The 23,147-nt window shown below is 50.0% G+C and overlaps 1 protein-coding gene across 4 annotated transcripts in view; it reads right to left on the bottom strand.

The window, feature by feature from the left end:
* Nucleotides 1-23,147, bottom strand: part of Abca3 (ATP binding cassette subfamily A member 3) — a 57,309-nt gene that overhangs the window by 9,409 nt on the left and 24,753 nt on the right. For 2 of the 4 annotated variants that reach the window (XR_015630505.1, XR_015630504.1), the window contains 15 exons: nucleotides 22,069-22,185; nucleotides 21,751-21,871; nucleotides 20,687-20,860; nucleotides 16,979-17,160; nucleotides 15,046-15,189; nucleotides 14,493-14,622; nucleotides 13,401-13,555; nucleotides 13,008-13,163; nucleotides 12,631-12,841; nucleotides 11,403-11,553; nucleotides 6,916-7,014; nucleotides 3,557-3,743; nucleotides 2,577-2,880; nucleotides 1,625-1,898; nucleotides 131-360 (listed from right to left, as the gene is read on the bottom strand). Coding sequence is in view for 2 of the 4 variants with exons in the window: in XM_087571420.1 (XP_087427546.1) it covers nucleotides 131-335; nucleotides 1,625-1,898; nucleotides 2,577-2,880; nucleotides 3,557-3,743; nucleotides 6,916-7,014; nucleotides 11,403-11,553; nucleotides 12,631-12,841; nucleotides 13,008-13,163; nucleotides 13,401-13,555; nucleotides 14,493-14,622; nucleotides 15,046-15,189; nucleotides 16,979-17,160; nucleotides 20,687-20,860; nucleotides 21,751-21,871; nucleotides 22,069-22,185 (2,610 nt within the window). In the remaining 2 variants the exon portion in view is untranslated. 4 annotated transcript variants of the gene reach the window in all.

The following is a 23,147-nucleotide window of genomic DNA, read 5'->3' as shown; positions in this document are numbered from 1 at the left end:
GTGTTTCCAACTGGCCTTCTGGGTCAGACTTGATTGCTAGATGGTTTTCCCTGCTGGTCCAGGGTTTGCAAGGGACCCCAGGCGTGCTCCCTGGGTGTGCAGAGTGGGGTCCAGCACACCCAGCACTCACCAGAAGTAGTAGACTGGGAACGAGGAAAGAGATGAGGTCCCACAGCAGAGCAGAGAGCCAGAAAGTAGCCACATGGACACCGCTCACAAACTGAACGTGCTTGGCTTGGACGGCCCTCTCACTGACTGCCAGGATCGAAAACGTGCTGGCCAGAAATGCCATGGCGATGAGCAAATTGAGGGCAATGTCAAATCCCTTCCGGCCCCTGGGGAGGGCAGAGCACAGTGCGTCTGGGTAGTGGGAAAGATTGAGCCCTTGGTCATGACCATCCAAATCCATGGACAGTAGCCAAACCACTCACAGCGGGTAAAGGAAGAACCACAAAGATGGTAAAATCCCCACTCCCTGAGGACAGCTCCTCCCAGTGTCCTGCATGAACAAGGGCAACATTCTCTCCTAGGCTTTAGACAGCTCTAAGCCACCTGTCCCTACACATTCAGCTGGACACCTGCACTTCTGTTTGTCACTGTGTCTTCTGGGAACTTCTGCACTGCTCTCCGATCATCTCCAGTCAGACCTCACTGTTAAGCTCCTGGACCTTTGTGGTGGATAAATCCTCTTCCTGTTACATCCTGTGTGCTACAGGTATTCACAGAAGCAGCTTCTGAAGCAGGCCGTGAAGGCTCAATTTACCCCAGGGTTTACAGATCTTTAGATCCAAACAAATGAGGTAAAGAGTGGTACCAAGCTGGGCATGGTGGGGCGCACTGAATCCTAGCACTGGGGAGGCAGAGGCAGTTGGCCAACCTGGTTCACACAGTGGTCTTCAGGACAGCCAGGGCTACACAGGAAGATGCTGTTTCAAAATAAACCAAAGTATCTGACAAGGGAAAGAATGGGACAGCAGGGGAAGGAGGGAGAAGTGAGGACATGGGCCTGGCCTGGGAACACCATGCTGAAAGGTCACATGCTCGTGGTGGATGAAGTAACAGTGAGAAGCCCTACAGAGAGCAGGTAAGCAGTTGAGGCCTGAGAGTCAGGAGGGTGAGGGTGACCACTAGAGTGTACAGAACTGTTTTGGGGACAAGGAGATAGCCAACAAAACGACACAGAGGGGAAGGGGCCGCGTCTGGCTGCATAAATGAACATCTGACTGTGTATTTTCTCTGTAGTAACATTTTCATGAATGACTGACATCTGTTAGATCAGCACCCTGCCTGTAGTCTGTGCCCCTTAGCCTGCAGCCTGACAGACGTGACTGCCTTTCTCGAGCTCCAAACACAGCCCTGCCCTACTGCTGAGGACCCTGCTGGTAAGAGAAGGCAAAGATCCCCACCAGATCCTCAGGCTACAGCCGCCCTGGGATGGGTGCTTCGGTTCTGATTTTTGGACACGGAATGGTTGACACGAAAGGCTGAAGTGACCTTGGCCAAGAAGCAACAGCACCTAAGAGTAGGTACATCACTCTGCCATCTACCAAGCCTTACTTAGGATGCTGTCTCAATGGCAGTCCTGCTGAAGGACACCTGGGTGGGTGGGTGGCTGTATACGTACTCGTTGAACTGGTCCTTGGCGACCTGCAGGGTGCTCCGGGGCTGGGGATAGTTGGAGATCTCAATGGAGGCCCGAGGGCCACACAGAAGCTTGAACAGAAGGTTGTCCACAATGGCCAGGGCAGTGGCTGGGGAGTGGTATGCCTGGTTGTTGAACAGGGCAGTGACCACTGTCTGCTCTCCACTGTCTTTGAAGGATGTCGCTACCAGGCACCTCTCATTAAAGCCGCCCCCTTCCACTGAGGCCCTGAAAACCAGGAACTCCTCTAGGTCACCTGTGGAGTAATGCAGTGTCAGGGTACCAGGTGGGACAGAGAGGAGTACCGTCACCATCCCACTGACTCTCATCAGGGACTCAGTCCAGACACAGCTGTGATAGGACATCTGCTGGGCCAGGAGTGCCCACCACGGTGTGGATGGCCTCCCGACTGCTCATAGAATCACCCATTTGCCAAGAAGGAACTCGGTCATTTTGTCATCAATCTATCCACAGAGCCTAGGGGTTGTGAGAGCAGGTGAGCAGTACACCCCACTTAACCAGACCGTGGCAGTTCCAAGCCAGAGGCAATGTCGACCGATGGCTATTAGAGACTTGAGGCAGTTTTAAGTTCAAGGTGTTGGATGACCAAGGGCACTGTCGGCACCTCACCTATAAACAAAGACAAGGCGCGAGAAGACCACTGGGCTTCCGCTTTTGTTCAGAAAAGGTCTGGGAGAATGGGTATGTCCAAGTCCTAACAGTGAGCCTGTGCCTCTGGTGTCCCAGGGATATTTCCTGCCTCAGTACCATGAACTTTGGCCTAAGGGGCATTGGTGCTGTCTGAAGGCAGATTTGATTGGCATGATATGAGGACCAAGCAAGGATGAAGGCAAAGGACAGAAAAGGACAGCCCACCGGTGACAGACATGACAGCGTCAGCAGCACTGGGCCCCATGCCCCATCGGCCCCTTACCTAGCACTTCACGGGGCTCCTGCCTCTCAGCCTGCAGCATGTCTCTTAGATGCTCAGACAGCTGCTGGCCCAGCCTGGATGTGCCTGGGACTGAGAAGGGCACAACTGTTGTACCATACTCGTTCAGGCTTAGCTTCAGGGGAGGGTCATCAAAGATCTCTGAGGTGTAGTTGATAGCCAGGAGGGCCAGGGTGAGGCAGGTCACGGGGACCAGGATCTGAGCGGCTACCATCCTCCATTCCCGCCAGCTGTACGCAGCCTTCTTCAGGAACATGGCCCAGAACTGCTGGCAGTGGAGGGCAAGCTGCAGCAGAGGGGAGGCAGGTGACACGGCTGCACATGGGGCATATACAGGGGACATGCACAGGGGGGTGCACACGATGCATGCACACATGATAACCTTGGCGGCATCAACTGTGGTACTTTGGCTGACATTCTCCCTGGTATTCTGGCTATAAAATGGGAGCAGGGTCCTTCCTGCCCTCTTACTTCATTAGGTGGCTATCACGGCAGATTAGGACAGAGCTTGGCCTAAGGCAGGCCCCCCAACAAGGCCATTTCATTGTCATAAGTGAATGTACAGTTTGCTGTGACTGCCCAAGTTAGAACATCAAGGTATCTCAGCTGGGTGTGGCAGAGCACAACTCTTATCCCAGCATTGGAAGGAGCCAGAATGACCACAAGTTTAGGCCAGCCTGGTCTACATACTGAGTTCTAGGCCAGCCTGGTCTACATACTGAGTTCTAGGCCAGCCTGGTCTACATACTGAGTTCTAGGCCAACCTGGATAACAGAGTGAGCTCTTTTCTCAAAATATATCAAACAAAAAAGCCATCTGAGTGTTTCCCCTCCCTGCTCCCACGCAGCACAAGCTGTAATCTGCCCTCTGATTTCTGCCGTGTGGACTTTCGCACCATTGAAGCTCAGAGGATGACAGCCTTCCCCAGCAGCCCTTGCGTGGTCCCAGTTTGAGGGGCTCACCCCGGTGTTGAGCTTGACCAAAACTTCTTCTTCCTCTATGAGGGCTCCAATGCCGTTCGTTGGGTCCATCACCCCACACAAGTTACTATCCAGAGCCCAGTCGCTTGCCCGCCTCTCATGCTGGTACTGCAGAGCAGGAAGCTGGATGGCTTGAATGTCCATGCTGGTGTCCACCAGCTTACCAACCCTGCACCAGAACACAGGCACCAGTCATAGCCCAGCTTGTGGGTAGGGGAAGGGACCCAGAAAGAGGACTTTAAAAAGAGGCTCTGAAGCAGAGCAAAGCCATCGGTTTATACTTTCTTACTCATTCATCAGCCCATATCTCCAGAACATCATCTCTAGGTGCTCAGATATAATATCCCTGGGAAAGAGACCACTGGCTGGGGCTCCAGTGCAGAGTCCTGTTCCCCAAGGGTACGGCCCAGAGTCATCATTTATAAGCAGGGTGCTCAAGGGATTAAGAAGAGATGCATAGGGGTTGGGGATTTAGCTCAGTGGTAGAGCGCTTGGCTAGGAAGCGCAAGGCCCTGGGTTCGGTCCCCAGCTCCGAAAAAAGAACCAAAAAAAAAAAAGAACCAAAAAAAAAAAAGAAGAGATGCACATCACCATCACACAACCTGTGCTGCGTCCCAAGACAAGGGTCAGGGGTGCTGCCTGCCGATGCTAAGACTAGGGGGCAGACATGTGTTTCAGGAGGGTGTGACAGGGATAGACACAGTAGAGGAGGGCAGGTGGTGGGGCTGGCAAGTCCTTCAGAAGGTGCTGAGGGTCAGAATGTGCTGTGGTTGCACTGTTCCAGGCTGTCAGCATCCATGGAGTTAATCATCCTCTTCGGGCTCTGGTTATGAATATGAGCTTTAGTCGGCCTCCCTGTGCACCTAGAAAGTTCTCAGAGGCACTGCCCTGTCTGGTTCTTTCTCACTTGCTGGCTGTGCCCATGATGTCCCTAGTGAGTTACTGAGTAGAGACAAGATAAGATAAATGGATGAGTGTGAGCGAATGTGAGCACGGGCTCAGACGGACAAGCAAGGAAGCTAATGACAACCCATCTATTCTAGTGCTTCTGACAGAGGCCTCTAAATGAAGGGTACTTGTCACCAATGGAGTGACAAACATTGCTGTACGATCCACCCCAGGCATTAATCCAATAGGAATAAATGCAGGTATCCACACAAAAACTCGTATACAAAATGTTCACAGAAACACAATCCCTAAAAGATAAAAAGAAAAATGTAAAAAGAGAAACAGCACACATGCCCTTCAACTGAGACTAACAACACGGGGTCTCCCAGATGATGCATGTGTCCAGCATGACAAGGAAGGCTATTCTGACACGTGGTACAGCATGGATGGACCTCAAAGGCATTGTGACACCACTTGTTGTATGATTCAATCTATGTCAAATTTTCACGACAGGCAAAGCTTTAGTGACAGAAGCAGGCACACCGTTGGAACAGGAGGTGACTGCCAGTGTGTGGATTCTTTTCAGGGGCAGTGCAGAGAGTGATTAAAGCACCATGAATTTAGTCCGGTGAGGACGGCAGAACAGGGAGATCACCAAAGCCACCCCACTGTACACATCACAAAGGTGCTGGGTAAGATGCTCAGCCCTGCAGAAATCAAACCCTCCTGCAGCTCCTTGGTCAGGGGTGATGCCTGAAGCCACCGAGCAGCTGAGGGCCTTTCTGATCTGGCCCAAACAAGCTCGTCTCTGCCTGGTTGGAGGACTGCCTCCCTGCCCCCGAAGCTTGCTTCAGGCCTCGCGCTGTTGGTCCTTAACCAAACCCCTCCTTTTTTTTTTTTTTTTTTTTTTTTTTTTTTTAAAAACTGATTTCTTTCAATACCATTTTTTTTTTCCTTTTGAGACAAGACTTACTGTGTATATCTAGCTGGCCCGGTGCTCACTATGTAGACATGGCTAACCTTGAATTCACAGTGATTTGCCTACCTCTGCCTCTGGGGGCTGGGATTATAGGTGTGTACCATGCTTGGCCTTTTAAAAAAAAATAGGGTGTGTGTGTTGGGGGGGAGAGGAGTAGGAGGAGGGAGAGAGGAGTAGGGGTAGGTGTGGAGTGGGGAGGTGGGGAGAGAGAGAGGGAGAGAGAATGAATGAATGAATGAATGAATGAATGAATGAAATGTGTGGAGTCAGAGGACAACTTTGGAGAGTTGTTTCTTTCCTTCCACCTTCATGTGGACCCCGAAGTCAAGCTCAGGTTGACAAGGGCCTGGGCTGAGCCATCACTGGCTCCAGACTCATTGATTTTTCAGTCACAGATTCGAGTCAGAGACACTAAGTGTCAGCATCTCACTAATATTCCCTCTGAATTAACAATAGGCCACCCACCCTCTGAGTGTCTGCAGGAGCTGCCTGCCTTTACCACTGAGGATCCTCGGCAGGACAGCAGAGAGACTGAGGTAAACCACTGTAGGCACTGGCCTGGGGCTGAGGTAAAGTGGGAAGGCCAGAAGTTGGGTGGGGTCATGTGCTGGATGTAAATGGGGAGACCAAGTGGACTGGGGGCTAGACAGGCACCAAATCCCAGGAAATACAGAGGTGCAGAGGCCCTACAGTTTCTGAGAGAAAGCTGAAGTTGAGCCCTCAGGTACCTTTGACAGGAGGTCGGGATGTGGCTTTTTATTCAACCAAGACACACCAAAAGCCATTCTGATTCACTGTGCTGGGTGCAGGTGAGCGAACAACTCTTCTCTTGGTCCCCCCCCCCTCCTGGCTGTTCTGTTTCACGGTACACAACCCCCTCCTGTGCTCAGCTCTGCCAGCCAGTCTCCCTGCAGTAGTATCGGCCTTTCCTGTTTGTCCCCACAGTTCCCGACATAGGCCTTTGAGCACAGTACGAGGTCTTAGAACTTTTGGTCAGTTATTATTCTGCATCCTCTGACATGGTTTCCTCAAGAAGAAGAAAAAATACTTCTCAAGTATATATTTACTTCTAGTTATCAGCACTAGTGTATCAGCTAATCAAGCATTCTAGAAATGTCTAGTAACCACGGCAACAGTCTGGCACTCTAAGGATCTGAGAGCTAACCCTCACATTTCCAGCGTAGAAGCATAAATCCTGTGGTTCGCCCCACCCCTTGGAGAACTTACTAGCTTTGTGTGACCTGAGTGGATGGCTGTCTTAGTAAGGACCCTGGGTAGTCTAGACACATTCCCTACACAGAGGCCATGGCTTCCTGAGGACGCAGGTGTCCGTAAAAGTCACATCTGAATTCTGGCTCCCAGCCCCTGCCCTCTGCCCACATCTCTATGCTCTGACAGTGCTCCAGAGCAGAGGCCTCTAACACAATCATCTCCCATAAAGGTCTGGGACAGACGGACGCCCACACCTACTGACCGAAGGAAGACCTCCTCCATGGTGGTGACAGAGGCCCCGAAGCTTGCAATGCCCAGTTCCTTCTGCTTCTTTTCCAGTTTAGCAAACAGACTTTCAAACCTGAAAGGAGACCAGAGCAATAAGCTCTTCAGACACCTTCTAAATAACTTACCTCTGTACGCAAGGAGGGGAAGACAGATTGGAATGCTATCTTGCAATGACATCCCCTTCCTTAAAAATGAATCAAAAACATACGTGTTGATTAAACCTGAGGCCCTGCTTGTGCTCTCCTAGAGAGCTATAGCCACACTTCCACCCTAAGTTCTTATTTTTCTTAGAGAAGTCTTAGGTTCATGAGAACCTTAGAGAAGGGACAAAGGTTAATAATGTCAGCCTGCTCAGTGTTTTCTGCCTCTTAGCAGAAAACTTGGACCTGGGCTCTGAGAACAGAAAAGAACTACAAGCAACCCGAGAACCAAGCAAGCAAGCACACACCTAACCTTCTGATGACTAGGTAGGTAGCTGGGTAGGGCAGAAGAACACTGAGAATAAAAATGTAGGAAATCACATGTGTGTAATACTGGAGTTTTAAACCATGCTGCACCCAAGCCATGGGGCATTATGGTACCACGAAACTGCGTCACTGGGCTGGAGAGATGTCTCGGAAGGGCAACTGCTGCTCTTGCAGAGGACCTGGGTTCAGCTCACAGCATCCTCTTCTGGCCTCTGGGAGTACTGCAGACATGTAAGGCTTAGACACACATCACTCATACACATCACTCATACACACATAATCACTCATATAAAATCACTCATACACATAAGGGGAAAAACATTACATGGACTGGAGGGTGCAGCTCGGGGGTAGAGTATTTGTCTAGCATGCATGAGGCCCTGGGTTTGAGCCTCTGTGTTCCAAAAAAACATTAGAAACCTCTTCAAAACCTTACACAATCATATTTGATGTGCTGGCTAGTTTTAAGTCAACTTCTAAGAGGAGGGAACTTCGAGAATGAAAATTCCTTCCTAAGATCAGGCCCAGGCAAGCCTGTAAGGCATTTTCTTAATGACTGATTGATGTGAGAAGGCCCAGGCATTGTGGGTGGGGCCATCTCAGCTGGTGGTCCTGGGTTCTATAGGAAAGCAGGGTGTGCAAGCCAATAAGCAGCACTCCTTTGCGTTGGCCTCCAGGTTCCTGCTCTGACTTCCTGCAGTGAGGAACGGTCATATGGTAGTGTAAGCAAAACAAACCTTCTCCTCTCTAACTTGCTTTTGGTCATGGTGTTTCATCAAAGCAATAGTAACCCTAAGTAAGACAGACATTGGTACAAGGATTGTGGGGTATTGCTGGGAGACCTGACCGTGTGCTTTTGAGAGGATTGTGGAATTTGCAACTCTGGGTTAGAAAAGCTATGTTCAAATTTTGGTGATCTGTTCTGTGGTGCTAGAAAGGTGTTCGTAGACATGCAGGTGATGGAGGCCTGGGTTGTGTAGGTCCAGGTGGAAGTCTGAGTCACTCTACTGAGGCTGCTGCATACTTTTGAGTTAATCTGTGGTCCTAGTTTCTGGGGATAGTGAATCAGCTGTGCTTAACAAGCTGCCAGAGTCGCTGATGTGAAACCTGCGCTTTGCTGGGATAGTCAGTGCTATTCAGGCGGAGTTGAGAAATTAACTGGGATTAAGAAAAGACCAGCATTGCTAAGGCAAGATCTTGTGGGCAGTGTTTCCTCAGAGTCAGCACATGCAGCTGTATTCCAGAGGTGGCTTCATCAAGTACCTCATTCTGGGAGCCAAACGTGGTTATGTGTAAGAGTCTCCCCAGGTGGTACTGAAGGCTTGGAGGGGTCAGGAAGAGCAGCTGAGGCTCGCACTGTGTGGCAGAGCTAGAATTCCCAGAGAGCCCAGGAGAGCCTGCTGGTGACATACAGCCCAGCTGCAGCAGAGACCCCAGCACTCTGAGACGACACCGGGGACAGCAGCGGCTGTTGAGTGGAGCCAGCCCAGGAGCAGGAGACATCTGTGTGTGCTGCAGAAGGTGCCAGAGGGCAGCCCAAGTCTGAGGATCCCACACTGGACACTGTGTGTCCTATTTACACAGATGGAGTCTGCTTTGCTTTGCTTCCGTTGTGACTGTGCCCTGGTTCTTCCCTCTTGAAATAAGAAAGTATTTAACTTATTTTTTATTTTACAGGAGTCCACAGTTGAGAGACTATAATTTTTAGAAGAGATTTTGGAGTTTTTATAGAGATTTTAGACATTTTTGTTTATTTGTTTGAGACAGGGTTTCTTTGTGTATCCCTGGCTGTCCTGGAACTTGCTCTGTAGACCAGGCTGGCCTTGAACACGGTCTTGACTGACTGACTGACTGACTGACTGACTCTGTCTAGAGTGCTGGGACTAAAGGTGTGTATCACCACTGCCTGTCTGAGACTGAAATTTTGAAACATTGGAATTTTTAAAGACGGTGGGACTTTTTAAGTTTGTAAAATCTTTTATATTGATTGATTGAATGAATGAATGAATGAATGAGGGAAAAGGGGCACGGCTGGTTCTGAGTTTGACAGCTCTTAGGTGTGGTAGAAGAGAGTTTATTGTAGACATGTAAGAGAGCATAGCCAGAGGCAGGGACATCTGGGAGAGTCCAGAGTGAACAAGACTAGTCTGAGGTAGGCCACAGGAGTGGGGAAATGAGCAGGTGCAGCAGCCGGGAAGCCCAAAGGTGCAGAAGAAAAGGAGTGACCAAAATGGCTGGATTATATAGGGAAGAGCAGCAGCTCAATCCCCTGGGCTGGAGGGTGCGGCGGGGGGGGGGGGTGCGGGGGAAAATACCAGCCAGGAGGGTCCAGTAACAGAGACGGAGGGCTGCAGGGAGAACCTGGAGGCCATGTCCACTTTGATATGTTAAGTAGGCGCCTCAGCCATTTGTCCTGGGTTTGAAATCTAACAACTGTCTGCATTAATGTGTGATCTCGGGAATGAACAAGAAGGGAGAGGTTATGGCTTAACAGTGATGTGCTTGTGTGTGTCAGGTTGACAAGGGGTCAATTGTTTTGGCTAGTTTGGTGTCAACTTGACACAAGAGTCATCTAAAAGGAGGGAACTTCAAGTGGGAAAATGCCTCCATAAGATCAGGCTGCGGGAAAGCCAGGGCATTTTCTTGATTAGTGTTTGATATGAGAGGGGCAAGTCCACTGTTGGTGGGGTTATCCCTGGGCTAGTGGTCCTGCGTTCTATAAGGAGGCTGGGCAAACCAGTAAGCAGCACTCCTCCACGGCCTCTGCATTAGATCCTGCTCTCTCCAGCTTCCTGCCCTGTTTGAGTTCATTGTCCTGATTTCCTTCAGTGATGAACAGCAATGTGGAAGGGTAAACCAAATAAACCCTTCCCTCCCCATCTTGGTTTGGTCATGGCCCTTCATCACAGTAATGATAACCCCAAGACACATGACTAAATGTATAACAGTTTTATTTCATTTATCTGTTCATGCATGTGTGATGGTTGGATTACAACTGTGGGACATGGCTCCCTACCACGTAGGTTTCGTAGTAACAAGTGCCAACGTGGTCTGGAAGGGTGGCTAGTGCTCTTAAACCCTCCACCCCTCAAAGGGGGTTCATATTGTTTGATATAAACCTCAGGCTGGTTAGACAGCTCAGCAGTTAGGGCATGTAGTGCTCATGCAGAGGACTAAAATCCACATCAGCTGGCTCACGACTGCCTGTGACTCCAGCTCTAGGGTGATGTGACACTTTGGCCTCCACCTGCACTTGAGTGCACGTGTATAAATGGGTGTGCGCTCTCTCTCTCTCTCTCTCTCTCTCTCTCTCTCTCTCACACACACACACACACACACACACACAGAGAGAGAGAGAGAGAGAGAGAGAGAGAGCGAGAGAGAGAGAGAGCGCGAGCTGGGAAATAGTGAATTGACTGTTTCTGGTTCTGAGATGGGGAAGTTATAAACATGCACAATTTGTCTGCAAACCCATGGGAGCTCCACAAGTTAACAGTTTGTATTTCTATATGCGTTTTCTGTGTATTTACTTGTTTTTGGAGGGAGGCTGAAGTAGGGTCTCATGCAGTCTAGGCTGACTTTGAACTTGATATGTAGTTGAGGATGACATTGAGATGGTCCTCCTGCCTCTGTCTTTCAAGTGCTAGGATTACAGGTGTGCACCACTATGCACGGCAATAGCTTTTGTATGTTCAAGCTGCTGTGGAAGGGAAGCCCTGTGTGGGTATGAATGTGGTGAGAAATGACTGCCTCTTTAGCCTGACTGATGTATGCCTGTCCTCCTCAGGTACCAGCAATCTCTCCCTCTGCAGTAATAAGCAATAAGTAAGTTGTAAGCAATTTCAGCCCAGAAGATGTTCTTCAGTCCCTCCCGGCCTGGCACATCCCCGACCTAAGATCGAGAGGTGCCCAGCAGTCCTAACAGAGGGTATAGAGCCCTCGCAGCCACAGGGCCTTCCTGGATCTGGACCTGTGTGCTCCTCAGGACACATACCTGTGTGTGCTTTCCTTGGGAAGAATAAAGGACAACTCGGCCCCAGCATGGCTCTCCAGCATGGCATTGGGGACATGGTGGTGCACCAGCTGAGAGATACCTTCAGGATTGCAGTGTGGTTCTTTCACCAGTGTCATGTGGTAGCCAGCTCCTGGAACACGTGGATCTAGTGTTAGGCCCATCGGAGGTCCCACCTCTGTCATGCCACATCTCTGTGGCTCAAGCCAGGCAGGGTCGGGGAAGCATCTGCTCAAATGGGCCAGAGCAGATGCTTCTCGGGCTTCTCCATGCAGCACTGTCACCTCCCATCACCTACTTGGGGGGAAAGGGCTGGGGACTAGTCACTGAATGTAGCCAGGTACACCTACTAGAAGCCAGAGACTTCCTGAGGAGAAAGTCACAGCAATAATCTGAGCATGTGATTGTGTCTGCATTGTACGGTTCATGCTGAACGTGGCTGTGAGGAAGGGACATAGCAGGAGCCGTGGGACCATTCTGCACACGCTGAGCTCCATCTGGCTTCTTGTCTAACAATGCTTTGCAGGAAATGGCTCTGTCTTCCCTTCACAGACAAGGGTGTTGGAGCCAGGGCAATCAACGGCCTGGCTAACGGGGCAGACAGGCAAGAATCAGCATGCAGAACTCTTGAGGTTCTAGTAGAGATGGATACCACCCCTTCTTGATGAAGGTACCCCAGTATCTTCACTAGGTACATGGCCACTCAGGATGAGGGGGCTCTCTCTAACCTGCTCTGAATGTGGGGATCTCTAGGGGTGTGTGCTTGGCCCAGAAGAGAGGTAAGATGTGAACCATGGGGCATTTTGTGGGGAAGGGTATTCTTGTATGAGGTAGGAGCCAAGTATGAAATGTTAGACAACAGAAAGCCAGGCATTCTACACAGCAAGGTGGTTGAGTCCTGGCTTATGTCTCCACCTGCTGGACTGGGTTGTGCAGTGAATACTTAGAGCTCCATGTAGGAGAGCAGTGATGACATTCACAGGACTCCTGTCTACTCCCACAGGTTCCTGCTCTTGGTAGACCTGTTGTGGTTTAGTGAGAGCCCCACTACTCAAGATAACTCTGCTGTACCATTCCCACAAACCTCTATGTGGGACAAGAGAAAAGTCAAAAGGTTGCCTTGCCCAGTTACTGTCTGGCGCTTCCACAGAGGGTAGTGGCCCTGGCCCTATCATGAAGCTGAGCTGGACTCCACCTCCACACTGCTCACCATATTTCTGCTTGAGGAACAGTGAAGACCCACAGCACTGGAGCTCTCCCTTGGCCAAGATGGCAATGCGGTCTCCCAGCAGGTCAGCTTCATCCATGAAGTGAGTGGTCAGCAGGACGGTGCGGTCACTCTTCTGCTGCTGAAGAAGGTCCCAGATGGCCCTCCTGGACACTGCATCCATGCCTGAGGTGGGCTCATCTAACATCAGCACCTGGAGGGCGAAGGTGAATGAAGTCATGGGACAATGACAGAGCCGTATCTCAGGCTCAGGATCGCTGTGCTATGTGGCCTTCTGCACCCCCCCCCCCACTCCGGGTTCATCCTTGTGTGGGAGCCTGACTTGGCTGCATCGAGAGGCCAGACCCCCTGCCCTATACCTTAGAGCCCGCTATGAGGGCGATGCCGATGGCGAGCTTGCGCTTCATCCCCCCGCTCAGGAACTTGGACCTTGAGTCCCGCTTGTCTTCCAGCCCGAGGGTGTGCAGCATCTGCTTGACCTCTTCAGGACACTTCTGGACAGAGAGGCCTTTCAACTGGAAGGCAGGATGAGAGGACATGAGGCAGGTGGATTGATAGGAGCTAAACCATCCAGCAAGTTCTCTGGCTCAAGAGATGTCTTCCTTTGGCATTTCGGGACTCTACTTATCCCTCCACGACTACCCTTGCTTTTATGGAATAGCTCCTCAGAGCAGACTCCTTCCTGTGAGGCTAATGGTGTATTAGCGAGGGAACAGTCATCACCCGCATGTCCCTGTCACCCGCAGACTTACCTGTGCGTAGAAGTAAAGGTGTTCTGCAACTGTCAGGTTGTCAAACAGGACATCATGCTGGGGGCACAGGCCCAGACTCTTGCGGATCTGAACCATGTCTTGGGAAATCTCGTACCCACGAATATAAGCATGCCCACTGGTAGGGGGGAAGAGACCTGCAGCCGACCCAAAGACCCCAAATTCATTATGAAACTCTTGTCCACCTGTGCAAGGTGCATGATCCCCTTGGCTCACGTAAGCTACCTTCCCTGCTTACTGTGGATCCCGTCCATAAGAGGGACCCTGCCTTCTTCCATATCAGGTTCTGTTCACCCGAGCAGCAGGAGACAGGAGGAGGATGGGGTTCCAGCTCTGTTATGGGCACACCACTTGGTCATAAAGAAGAACCCTGTTCTCCCTGGCTCTGTGTCTCTCTCATACAAGTGTGTAGGAACTGAATTCATTCCAGTCACAAGCCCCACTCTCAGCATCACGGTGTGTGCTCTGCCAAGCACCTCAGTGTTTCAGGAAGACAAGGAGTAGTTCAGATAGGGACGCACGCTAGGGATGACAGGCCCCACCCCCTTCCTCTCTTTATCCCCTAATTTTCCGATCGGTACTAGGACTGAATCTAGGGCTCAATGAGTGCCAGTCACTCACTCCACTGCTCAGTCACCTCCCTAGCCCAGCACAGGGGGATTAGAGTTAATCAGTGTGGGGTGGATCTGTTCTTCTGTGGCTGGAGAATTACTCTTTTTTTTTTTTTTTTTGGTTCTTTTTTTCGGAGCTGGGGACCGAACCCAGGGCCTTGCGCTTCCTAGGTAAGCGCTCTACCACTGTGCTAAATCCCCAGCCCCTGGAGAATTACTCTTATTTGTTTTTGCTGATCCCAGCAGGTCTGGGCACTCAGACAGAGGCTGAGGAGGGTGGGAACTATCCCGAGGCTCCTCGGATGTTACCCTGGCCCACGGGAATAAAACGTACTGGCTCTAAACATATCTCACTTCCCCCAGGGAAGGACTGAGGCCATATGGGGAAAAGTTTGTGGCTGATGTGAAGCAGACAGAGGGGAAGGGCCTGCCAGGCACGGATGGCTATGGGGCTACTGCTCACCTGTCAGCATAGACATGGTCGTGGTCTTCCCAGCACCGTTGTGGCCCAGGAGGACTGTTATCTGTCCTTCATACAGGTTCAGCGTCAGGTCTCTGATGCCCATCTTGTCCTTATTACCCACTTGGAACACCTGTAGGTAAGTCAGAGTCTGTCTTGACTTCCTGTGGCCTTCAGGGTCTTCCCTTTCCTTTGGAACATGACCCTAATGTCTCAAGATACTAAACCAAGTCCCATGAATTAACACAGAATAGAATTCTGGGGCAGAGGTTACATCCCCCTGTTAGACCCTACATGACCTCCTTCTTGTCATTGTGCCCAGTGTGACACGAACTGAGAAGCCAGTGAGAGGTGCACCCAGGACTATATGGTTACAGTGCCACAGCACAGTGTCTGCCAGCATGTGGCCAGATGTGGAGGGACGGTCTGAGCGCTGTGGGCCGAGAGCAGCTGCCAGGAGGGAATCCTACTGTCCTCCTTCAGATGCTCAGGGCAGCTGGAGGGAATGCCTGCACAGAAAGCACCCGCAGCTCACTAGTCTGCCTGCAAGGCTCACCTTGGACAGGTGCTTGATCTTGATCCCAGCTGCCAAGTCCTCCGGCTCAGCTTCAAAGTACTCGGTTCTGAAAGCCTTTTCTGGGTCGCCGCCTTCCTCTTCCTTCCCTACGACTGTTCTTGGGTTCCCACACCAGTAGGAGGGCTGGGATGGAGGTAGATGGGTGCCACAGTCAGAAATGTCAGTTGTTTCGTTTGTGATCAACAAAATAAGGGCCACTGGCACACTAAACGTGCAAAACATGACCTGAGCCTTAATCACAGGACATGCCATTGAGGAGATGACCCCCTCTTAGACTCCAGCACATTTCTTGGTTTGATTATACCTGGGAAAGCTCTAACTCTTGACTTCCTAACCTGGTAAATGGGCACAAGAGTGCACTGTGGTGAAACTCGGATTTAACAGAGAGAAAAGGGAACTTGCCAGTGTGTGAAGAGACATTATTGAGCATCCCAGGCCACAGCACTGTCAGAGCCTAAGAGGAAAGACACTGTGTCTCCGCCCTCTGCTCACCACAGCGCAGGCAGGCTCCCTGTGGACAGGGACCCTGGAGAGAAAGCTGCCTGGTGAGGACCTGTTAGCTCTGTTCCCAGTGCACAGAGGACTATTGCACTGGTAGCACTGCACACACATCTCACACTTAAAGTGAACGTGAAGTCGAGTGGATTCCACATGGCAAAAGGCCATAGTTTAATGGTGGCATTTTCCACCCACAGCTATAGGCAAGGCCTAACACCAGGTTTCGCCATGCATTTGATGAAATACAACGGCTGACCCTTGACAGATACTTGCTGACTCATACAATAATTAGTGAACCTAATTATCAATTGGAAACTGTTAGTGTGTGAGGTGCAACCTTACATGGGGATGCTACATGGTCATTACAAATGAAGTTCACTCATTAAAAAGCTATATATTTAGAAATACATTGCTAAATTAACAATACATTTATAAGTATGACTACCTAAAAGTCTAAAGAACCGTACATGCGTTGCTTAAGATAACAGAAACACTGTTAGAATAAAAAAAAACCTGTTTCCACCCTGGTTTATAATATGGCCCATTTTTATCAAGCAAATTATCTGCAGGGGCCAGGTAGAGAGTGCACAGGACAAGTCTGAAAAGGCTATGAAGATCAGCGTTGTAAGCTTGACAGCATCTAGAATCACCTAGGAGACAAACTTTTGGGTGTGTCTTGGAGTTTCTGGATTGGGCTGTGGGTGTACAGACTGTACCATCCATTCCAGTATTGAAGAAACAGGGAAACAGGCTGAGCATAGTACTCAGGATATCTGCTTCCTGAATAGAGGCACCTGCAGCATCTCGTTCCTGTTGCCATGACTCCCCTCAAACTATGAGCCACAAGAAGACCTTCTTTCCTTCAGATGCTTTTGTTAGTTGTTTTGTCAATGAGAAAAGTATCACAGAGGCACAGCCAGGTGTCAGCAGTGTTTTTTCCTCACAGTGGGAAGCGCTATATATTTTAGTGTGCCCCCCTCCCCATCAAAAAAAAAACTGCTTCATTATTTTGTAGGCAGAAAACCCAGTAAGATACTAGTTATGCTGGGGAATATACCTCAGTATTAGAGTGCTTGCCTCGCATATACAAGGCCCTCAGATTAAACCTCAGTATTACTAAAAAATATTTTAAAGGCTTTTTTCATGAATAAAGAAGTGAGCTTGGGGGCGGCAGAGGCTATGTGCATCAATTTGTCTCCGTGTCCCCTCGTCTCGGACCTGGCGGTGAGACAGATCTTCATCTCTTTGGACGAATCTTAACGGCCTTGAGGACACACACACAGGTCAGAGTTTTTATTCCAGGCCCATGCAGGTGTTATGCTGTGGGACTCAAAGAGGTCCCAAGTGAGTGCTGGGGACACCTTTGTCCCCCAAAGAAGTGGCCTGCTTGAAGAACAGGGGCATCAGCACTCACCATAAGGAAGAAGTACCAGGGCTGGGGCACGCCAAACTGGCCTGGGAAGACGGCCTCCACGTACCAGGTCACCAGGCCATAGAGTACTGAATCCAGCAGCAGCATCCCCAGCACTTGTCCAAAGCAGAAATCATCATCTACGTTGACAGGGTTCAGGAGGTCACACCACTGGATGCCAGTGCCTAGAGGATGTATTGGGAAAATAGTCCTGAACTGTTTGAGCAGGCTAGGAGGGGTGAGACCGGGAGTACTTGATGGCATGTGTATTCATGCTTGCATGCAAGTCTCCCTGTGCTGTCACCTTGACTTTGTAACAAATCTGGCAACTTTCAAGTCCTAGCACTAACCTGGTGGCTAACAAGCCTCTGTAATGCCAGTTCTAGGAGATCCAGCTCCCTCTTCTGGCCTCTACAGGTAATCCATGCATGTGGTGCAGAGACAAGAATGCAGGACACACACACACACTACATCTTTAAATTTATTTAAAGATTTATTCATTTATTTTATGTATATGAGTGCACTGTAGCTGTCTTCAGACACACAAGAAGAGGGCACCAGATCCCATCATAGATGGTTGTGAGCCACCATGTGGGTGCTGGGACTTGAACTCAGGACCTCCGGAAGAGCAGTCAGTGCTCTTAACTGGTGAGCCATCTCTCCAGCCCCATATTTAAGTTTTTTTTAAAAGTCCATGAACTGACTAGATGGGTTTGCATTTCATCGGCTACATATGTGCACACATGTGCATATATACATACGTATATACTTACTCATGTACACAAATGCACGCACACACATTCGTGTTAGGTCAATGTAACCAATGAAACTAGGAGAACTCAAAATGAATGTGCAACTCTGCAAAGCTCATGAAACATCAGTGTCACAGCCCATTGCTGGATGAATACGTACCATCAAACAGCTAGAGACTGGTCTGTTTTAAGAAAAGTCACTATGCAACTTTAAAAAAAGGGGTGTCATATATGGAGATTCCTCTTTGGAAATGGCCTTTTATTATTTTTAATTACATATAGGTGGCTATGTGTGTCTGCACGTGGCTATGTGCATGTGAGTTCAGGTTCCTGAGGAGTCTGAAGGTGTCAGATCCCCTGTAGTTGGAGTTACAGATGTTGTGGGCTGCCTGATGTGAGTGCTGGGAACTGAACTAGGGACCTGTGAAAGAGCAGCAAGTGCTCTTAAGTATGGAGCCCTCTCTCCAGCACTGGAGAAAGGCTTTTCAAAAGTACTAGAGGCCTTGGAAGCTTCTGCTAGTTTACAAAGTCTACACTTTATCAGGAGACTACTAATGCTTGAAACACATAAACCTCATTTCTTGACCTCTTGATCTTGCTGCTCTATCTCTTTGATGCTGGCATTACAGATATATTACCATGTCTGGTTTTATGCAGTGTTAGAGAACTGACTCATGAACTGACTAGTCAGGTTTGCATTTCATTGGTCCCATGTGTGCACACATGTGCATATGGCCCACACATTCATTGGTTCCATGTGTGCACACACATGCATATGGCCCACACATTTTAGCTGTTTTGTTGTTGTTGTTTGCTTGCTTTTGTTTTATTTCATAAGGCAGGGTTTCACTCTAGCCCAGGAGTGGAGCTCATCATGTGGTCCAGAATGGCCTTAAACTCACAGCAGTCCTGTTTCAACTTCCTTAGTGCGATTATTTTGCTTAGTGGTACAGTTTGAATGCACGGCCTTAAATCCATTGGTCAGAAATTTAGTTCCCAGGTTAATAGTGAGGGAGATAGTCCTCATAACTGGACAACGCTGTTGTATAAACGGTCCTACAGGAGTGGTTTTTGTCTTTTTCAGTGTCCTACTCTGTGGGGGACATTTATGGTGCTATCTTGGAAGCAACCACTAGGCTCTTACAGGCATAGCATCTTAGGACTTCCCAGCTTCCAGAACTGAGAAATAAATTCCTGTTCTTCACAAATTTCCCAGTCTCAGGTACTTTGTGACAGCAACACAGACAAAGACACATGACTGGAAGAAATGAGAACATTTGGGTAGGGAAGAGCCAAGACCATCTTAAATGATCTCAGATGAGTCCTTAAGAAAGTAGATTACAGGTTGGAGAGATGGCTCAGTGGTTAAGAGCATTGACTGCTCTTCCAGAGGTCCTGAGTTCAAATCCCAGCAACCACATGGTGGCTCATAACCATCTGTAATGGGATCTGATGCCCTCCTCTGGTGTGTGAAGACAGCTAAGTGTACTCATGTACATAAAATGAGTAAATCTTAAAAAAAAAAAAAGAAGGTAGATTACAAGCTAGGCAGAAGTGGTGGATGCATATAATCCCAGCACTCAGGAGGTAGAGGCAGGTGGGTTTCTGACTTTGAGGCCAGCCTGGTCTACAGAGTGAGTTCCAGGACAGCCAGGGCTACAGAGAGCACAGAGAAACCCTGTTTAAATGAACTGCACTTCTTCCAGGAAAGCTGAACAGCATGCAAAGCCCCCAAGAGTGGATGTCAGGGTCATGTGTAGTGGCCAGACACAGTTACTCATATCTCCTCCACCTGTCCTGCAAACAGGAGAAGGGAGGCCATGTCCCAGTCTGTGGTCCCCTCTCCAGTGTTCTCCTGCTAGAGGGGTTAGCCCTATCCATAAGTCACGGGGGTCTTGCAATAAGAGGAGCTGATCTTCAGAGGCTCGGAGCTTCTGAACTCTGAGTATCCGCCATGGGCTTTGCAGATGTAGAGTGCACTAGTCAGTCAGTTCCAGCAAGGGTTTCAGTTGACTTCCATGATGTTTCAAGACAGGAAATTTCACAAAAACCAGAACATGTTCTTCCAGGGCTCTCACCGGTTTCTCTCTCAGGATTCCCTGTCTTCATGGTCAGTTGTTGCAGGTACTAGGGTGCAGGACATGCTAACTCTACACTCACCAATAGCTGGGAGGGCCTCAAAGACCTCAAAATTCCCTGGCTCTGAGGTCCCCTGTGCAGCCCCTCTGAGGTGTCAAGAAGGAAGAGAACCGGCAAGACAACTCAGGCACAGGCAAGCACTGCCAGTCCTGCTGACTTGATATATGCTGCTGGGCTCACACGACGGAAGGAACTCCCACGGTAAAAGGACAGACTCCTCAGAGCTGTCTGTTCATACATGCTGGGGCACATGTGTGCTCCTGTGTGCATGCAAACATTCACAATAAAATATGTAGCAAGGTTTTTAAGGGGGATGGCAAGATGGCTCTTCCCAGGGGACTGGAATTGAGTTCTCAACACCCACATCAGGTGGCCCACAATCCCTCGTAACTCTAGGTCTGGGTAGCTGATACCTTCTTTTTGACTCTGTGGCATCTTCTCTCACATACGTGTGCACACACACACACACACACCATAGTTGAAAATAAAACTACATTTTAAAAAAAGCTTTAAAACAAAAGTAGGAAGTGACTCGAAAACCATCTGGTAAAATGCAGTCACTGGGCAGGGCAGCTGGGTGGCCACTGCCTCTGGGCGGTTTACCCTTGGTTGTATTTGGCTCCCACTGGCTTTATCTGAGCTGTTTCCCCGTCAGACCTGGGCCAAGCTAGCTGTAGGTACACTCAGTGCTTGTGTTCTGATGAAGGCCTCGCTCGGCCTCCCTTCCACCTGAGGGGAGGCTAACTGCTCAGAACACTTTTGGCAAGACGCTCCCTCAGCTGCAAGAACCGGGAAACGGTGACCTGAGGACAAGACTCACCTTTGGCTTCAAATTTTCCGATGAGCTGGGCTCCCATCGCCATGGCAACATTAGATAGGAGGCAGGACAAGAGCTTCTGACTCAGTGTCATCCAGTTGTACCGAGGAGCCACGAAAAAGTAAGGGGTGTAGGTGAAGAAGTAAAGGAAGCCGCCCACGGTTGCTGCCATGTTGGCTGTGGGGACAAAGAGCACGGGGTGCTATACACTTGCAGGAGACTTGCAGGAGTGACAGCGGGAGAGCCCCACCCCACCCAGGTCCCAGTGCTGGGGGCTGCAGCTTCTTCTGGCGCTGTTAGGTCCCTCATGCAGGTCCTGTGCCCACCTGAAGCAGCACACACACAAGTGGATACACACAAAGCAGGCTGGCAACAGCTCGAAGGCAAAATAACAACTAAACTACTATTTTGCAAATTTTTTTTTAAAAAATACAAACAATAGGCAGCTTGGGGATTCCCAGTACGTTATGGATCGACCTGAGACATACTAATTCTTAGGAAAAATTTAAAAGCATTTCAAATTAAGGGTAACCACTACGAGAAGCATAGTTTGTATATTCTAAGCCATCGGAGCTCCAAAGACTTTTGGAAGCATTTGCTGTCCAGCAGAGGGCAGCAAGGGAGAAAACACAAGCACAAGACAACAATAAGATGAACCCAAAATTCAAAGAGCAGCGCCGCCCTTGACTGCACCAGCAATCACACGGGCAAGGGGATCAAGCTTCATTTCTAGTATTCTTAGCGGTCCACGGTGGGCGCGCCTGCTTCTGCCAACTCCCTTTGCCCTTGCATATCCTGCCTATCCTTCTTGGCCCACACCAGGTACCCTCCACCCCTATTCACTGCCCAGCTCCTTCCTAGGGGACTCCAGGAGGCTCGAGCTTTACTGTGTTCCTGTCTGCCTTTCCCTCAAGCTTCAGCCTCTCAGGAGTTCGCTCTTCAGTTCAGCCCTGGGTCACCATCAAAACTACTCACCCTCTGACTCCTTAACTGTGCATAAATCCCCTCAGTTTCCCTAGACTTGGATTACCCCTGCCCTCTGGCCTAAGGGGAACAACAGGACTCACCTTTACTGAAGAAGGTGCTGACCATGAAGCTGAAGGAAATGGAGGAGATTGCAAAACACAGCAGGAAGGCCAGAACCAGGGAGGGGTCGCTGTTGGAAAGGACTGCTATGTCCTTCTTCACCTGTAGGATGGGCCGACCCAAGCAAGAGCAGCAAGGTGAGGTAGGGAAGGCAGAAGCGGGCTAGGCAGGTCTAAGGTGCAGGTCAGGAGAAGCCCTGCTTGTCTTCTACGGCAGGGGAAAGACTTGCCCTGAGCTCAGGGGTTGTGGAGCTCTCTGCACCCTCTTCTTCCCAGAGCCCTCGCCGAAGCCACACTTACTTTGACACAGAACAGGAGGGTCATGAAGGAGACCACGATGAGGGAGAACAGGAGGAACATGAGGAACCAAGCGCTCCAGTGTAGCCAGCTGCTGAGCCCCATCATGCGCATGTACTCCTGTGAGTGGGAGACAGCATCACGGCCAGGCTGTTATCCTGTCCACATGCTGCTAGCTATTCCCCAAAGCCCCACGTGTGTGGCCAGTCTGCTTACATACATACAGTGCCACATACAGGAAGGTAGACCAGGAGACCTGGGCTGTGGGGCACAGGCAGGAATCATCCAGCACACGAGGGGAGAGAGAAGGCTGTGGTCTAGCATGCGGCCCAACCGCTCTTAGCCCTGTGGTGTACAGATCCAGCTCTTGTCTATCTTTTATCAGTGGCACATGCTACCCTGTCTGGGAAGCTATCCCTGATAGTCAACTAATTGCCCTTTCTTCCTGAGTTATGATGGCCTGCCCTATCCCGCAGTTCACTACTCAGCATGGTCCGGCTCTGCTCTATTTCGTGAGAGAGAAGTTACCACCCAACTGGGCCCACTAAGCTCTGTCATGTGGGAAACCCCCTGCTCTGCTTGTGCCTCATTTGGGTCTGGCACAGGTACCCAGTAGATGTTAGGTTGATGAATTCTCTGAGTCCTCCAGGGAAGCCTTGCATGCTGTGGAGCAACTCTGAACTCTCAAGGCATGCTCCCAAGCCTTCACTTGGCTTGAGCTGATTCCCAAAAGCCAGGGGTGTGGCAGCAGGCACCAAAGTTGAGCGTTTCGAAGCCCGGCCCCTCCCATGGTTGGCAGAAAGACTCTGCAGGCCATACTGACCACACTGGGCTGTGAGCCTTGACAAGTTTGTGGCTGAGGACATACAAGAGACCTGGGCATCCATTAATTTTCATTCCCACTTAGGAGAAGCCTAGACCCTTTTAGGGAAGGTACTTCCTGTCTCTGTGGAAGAACAGGGCAAGGTGAGACACTCTGAGCATGCCTTCCCCTCTCTCCTGTTTATCAGGTTGTTGAGCAGTGCTGCGAGGACACCCAGCTCCTCCATCGACCAGCACTGCCTATGGCTTCTGGGAATCTA

This window comes from Rattus norvegicus, chromosome 10, assembly GCF_021556685.1.
Source record: "Rattus norvegicus strain SHRSP/BbbUtx chromosome 10, alternate assembly SHRSP_T2T, whole genome shotgun sequence".
NCBI classification, from domain to species: Eukaryota; Metazoa; Chordata; class Mammalia; order Rodentia; family Muridae; genus Rattus; species Rattus norvegicus.
This window is presented reverse-complemented; position numbering and strand designations above follow the sequence as displayed.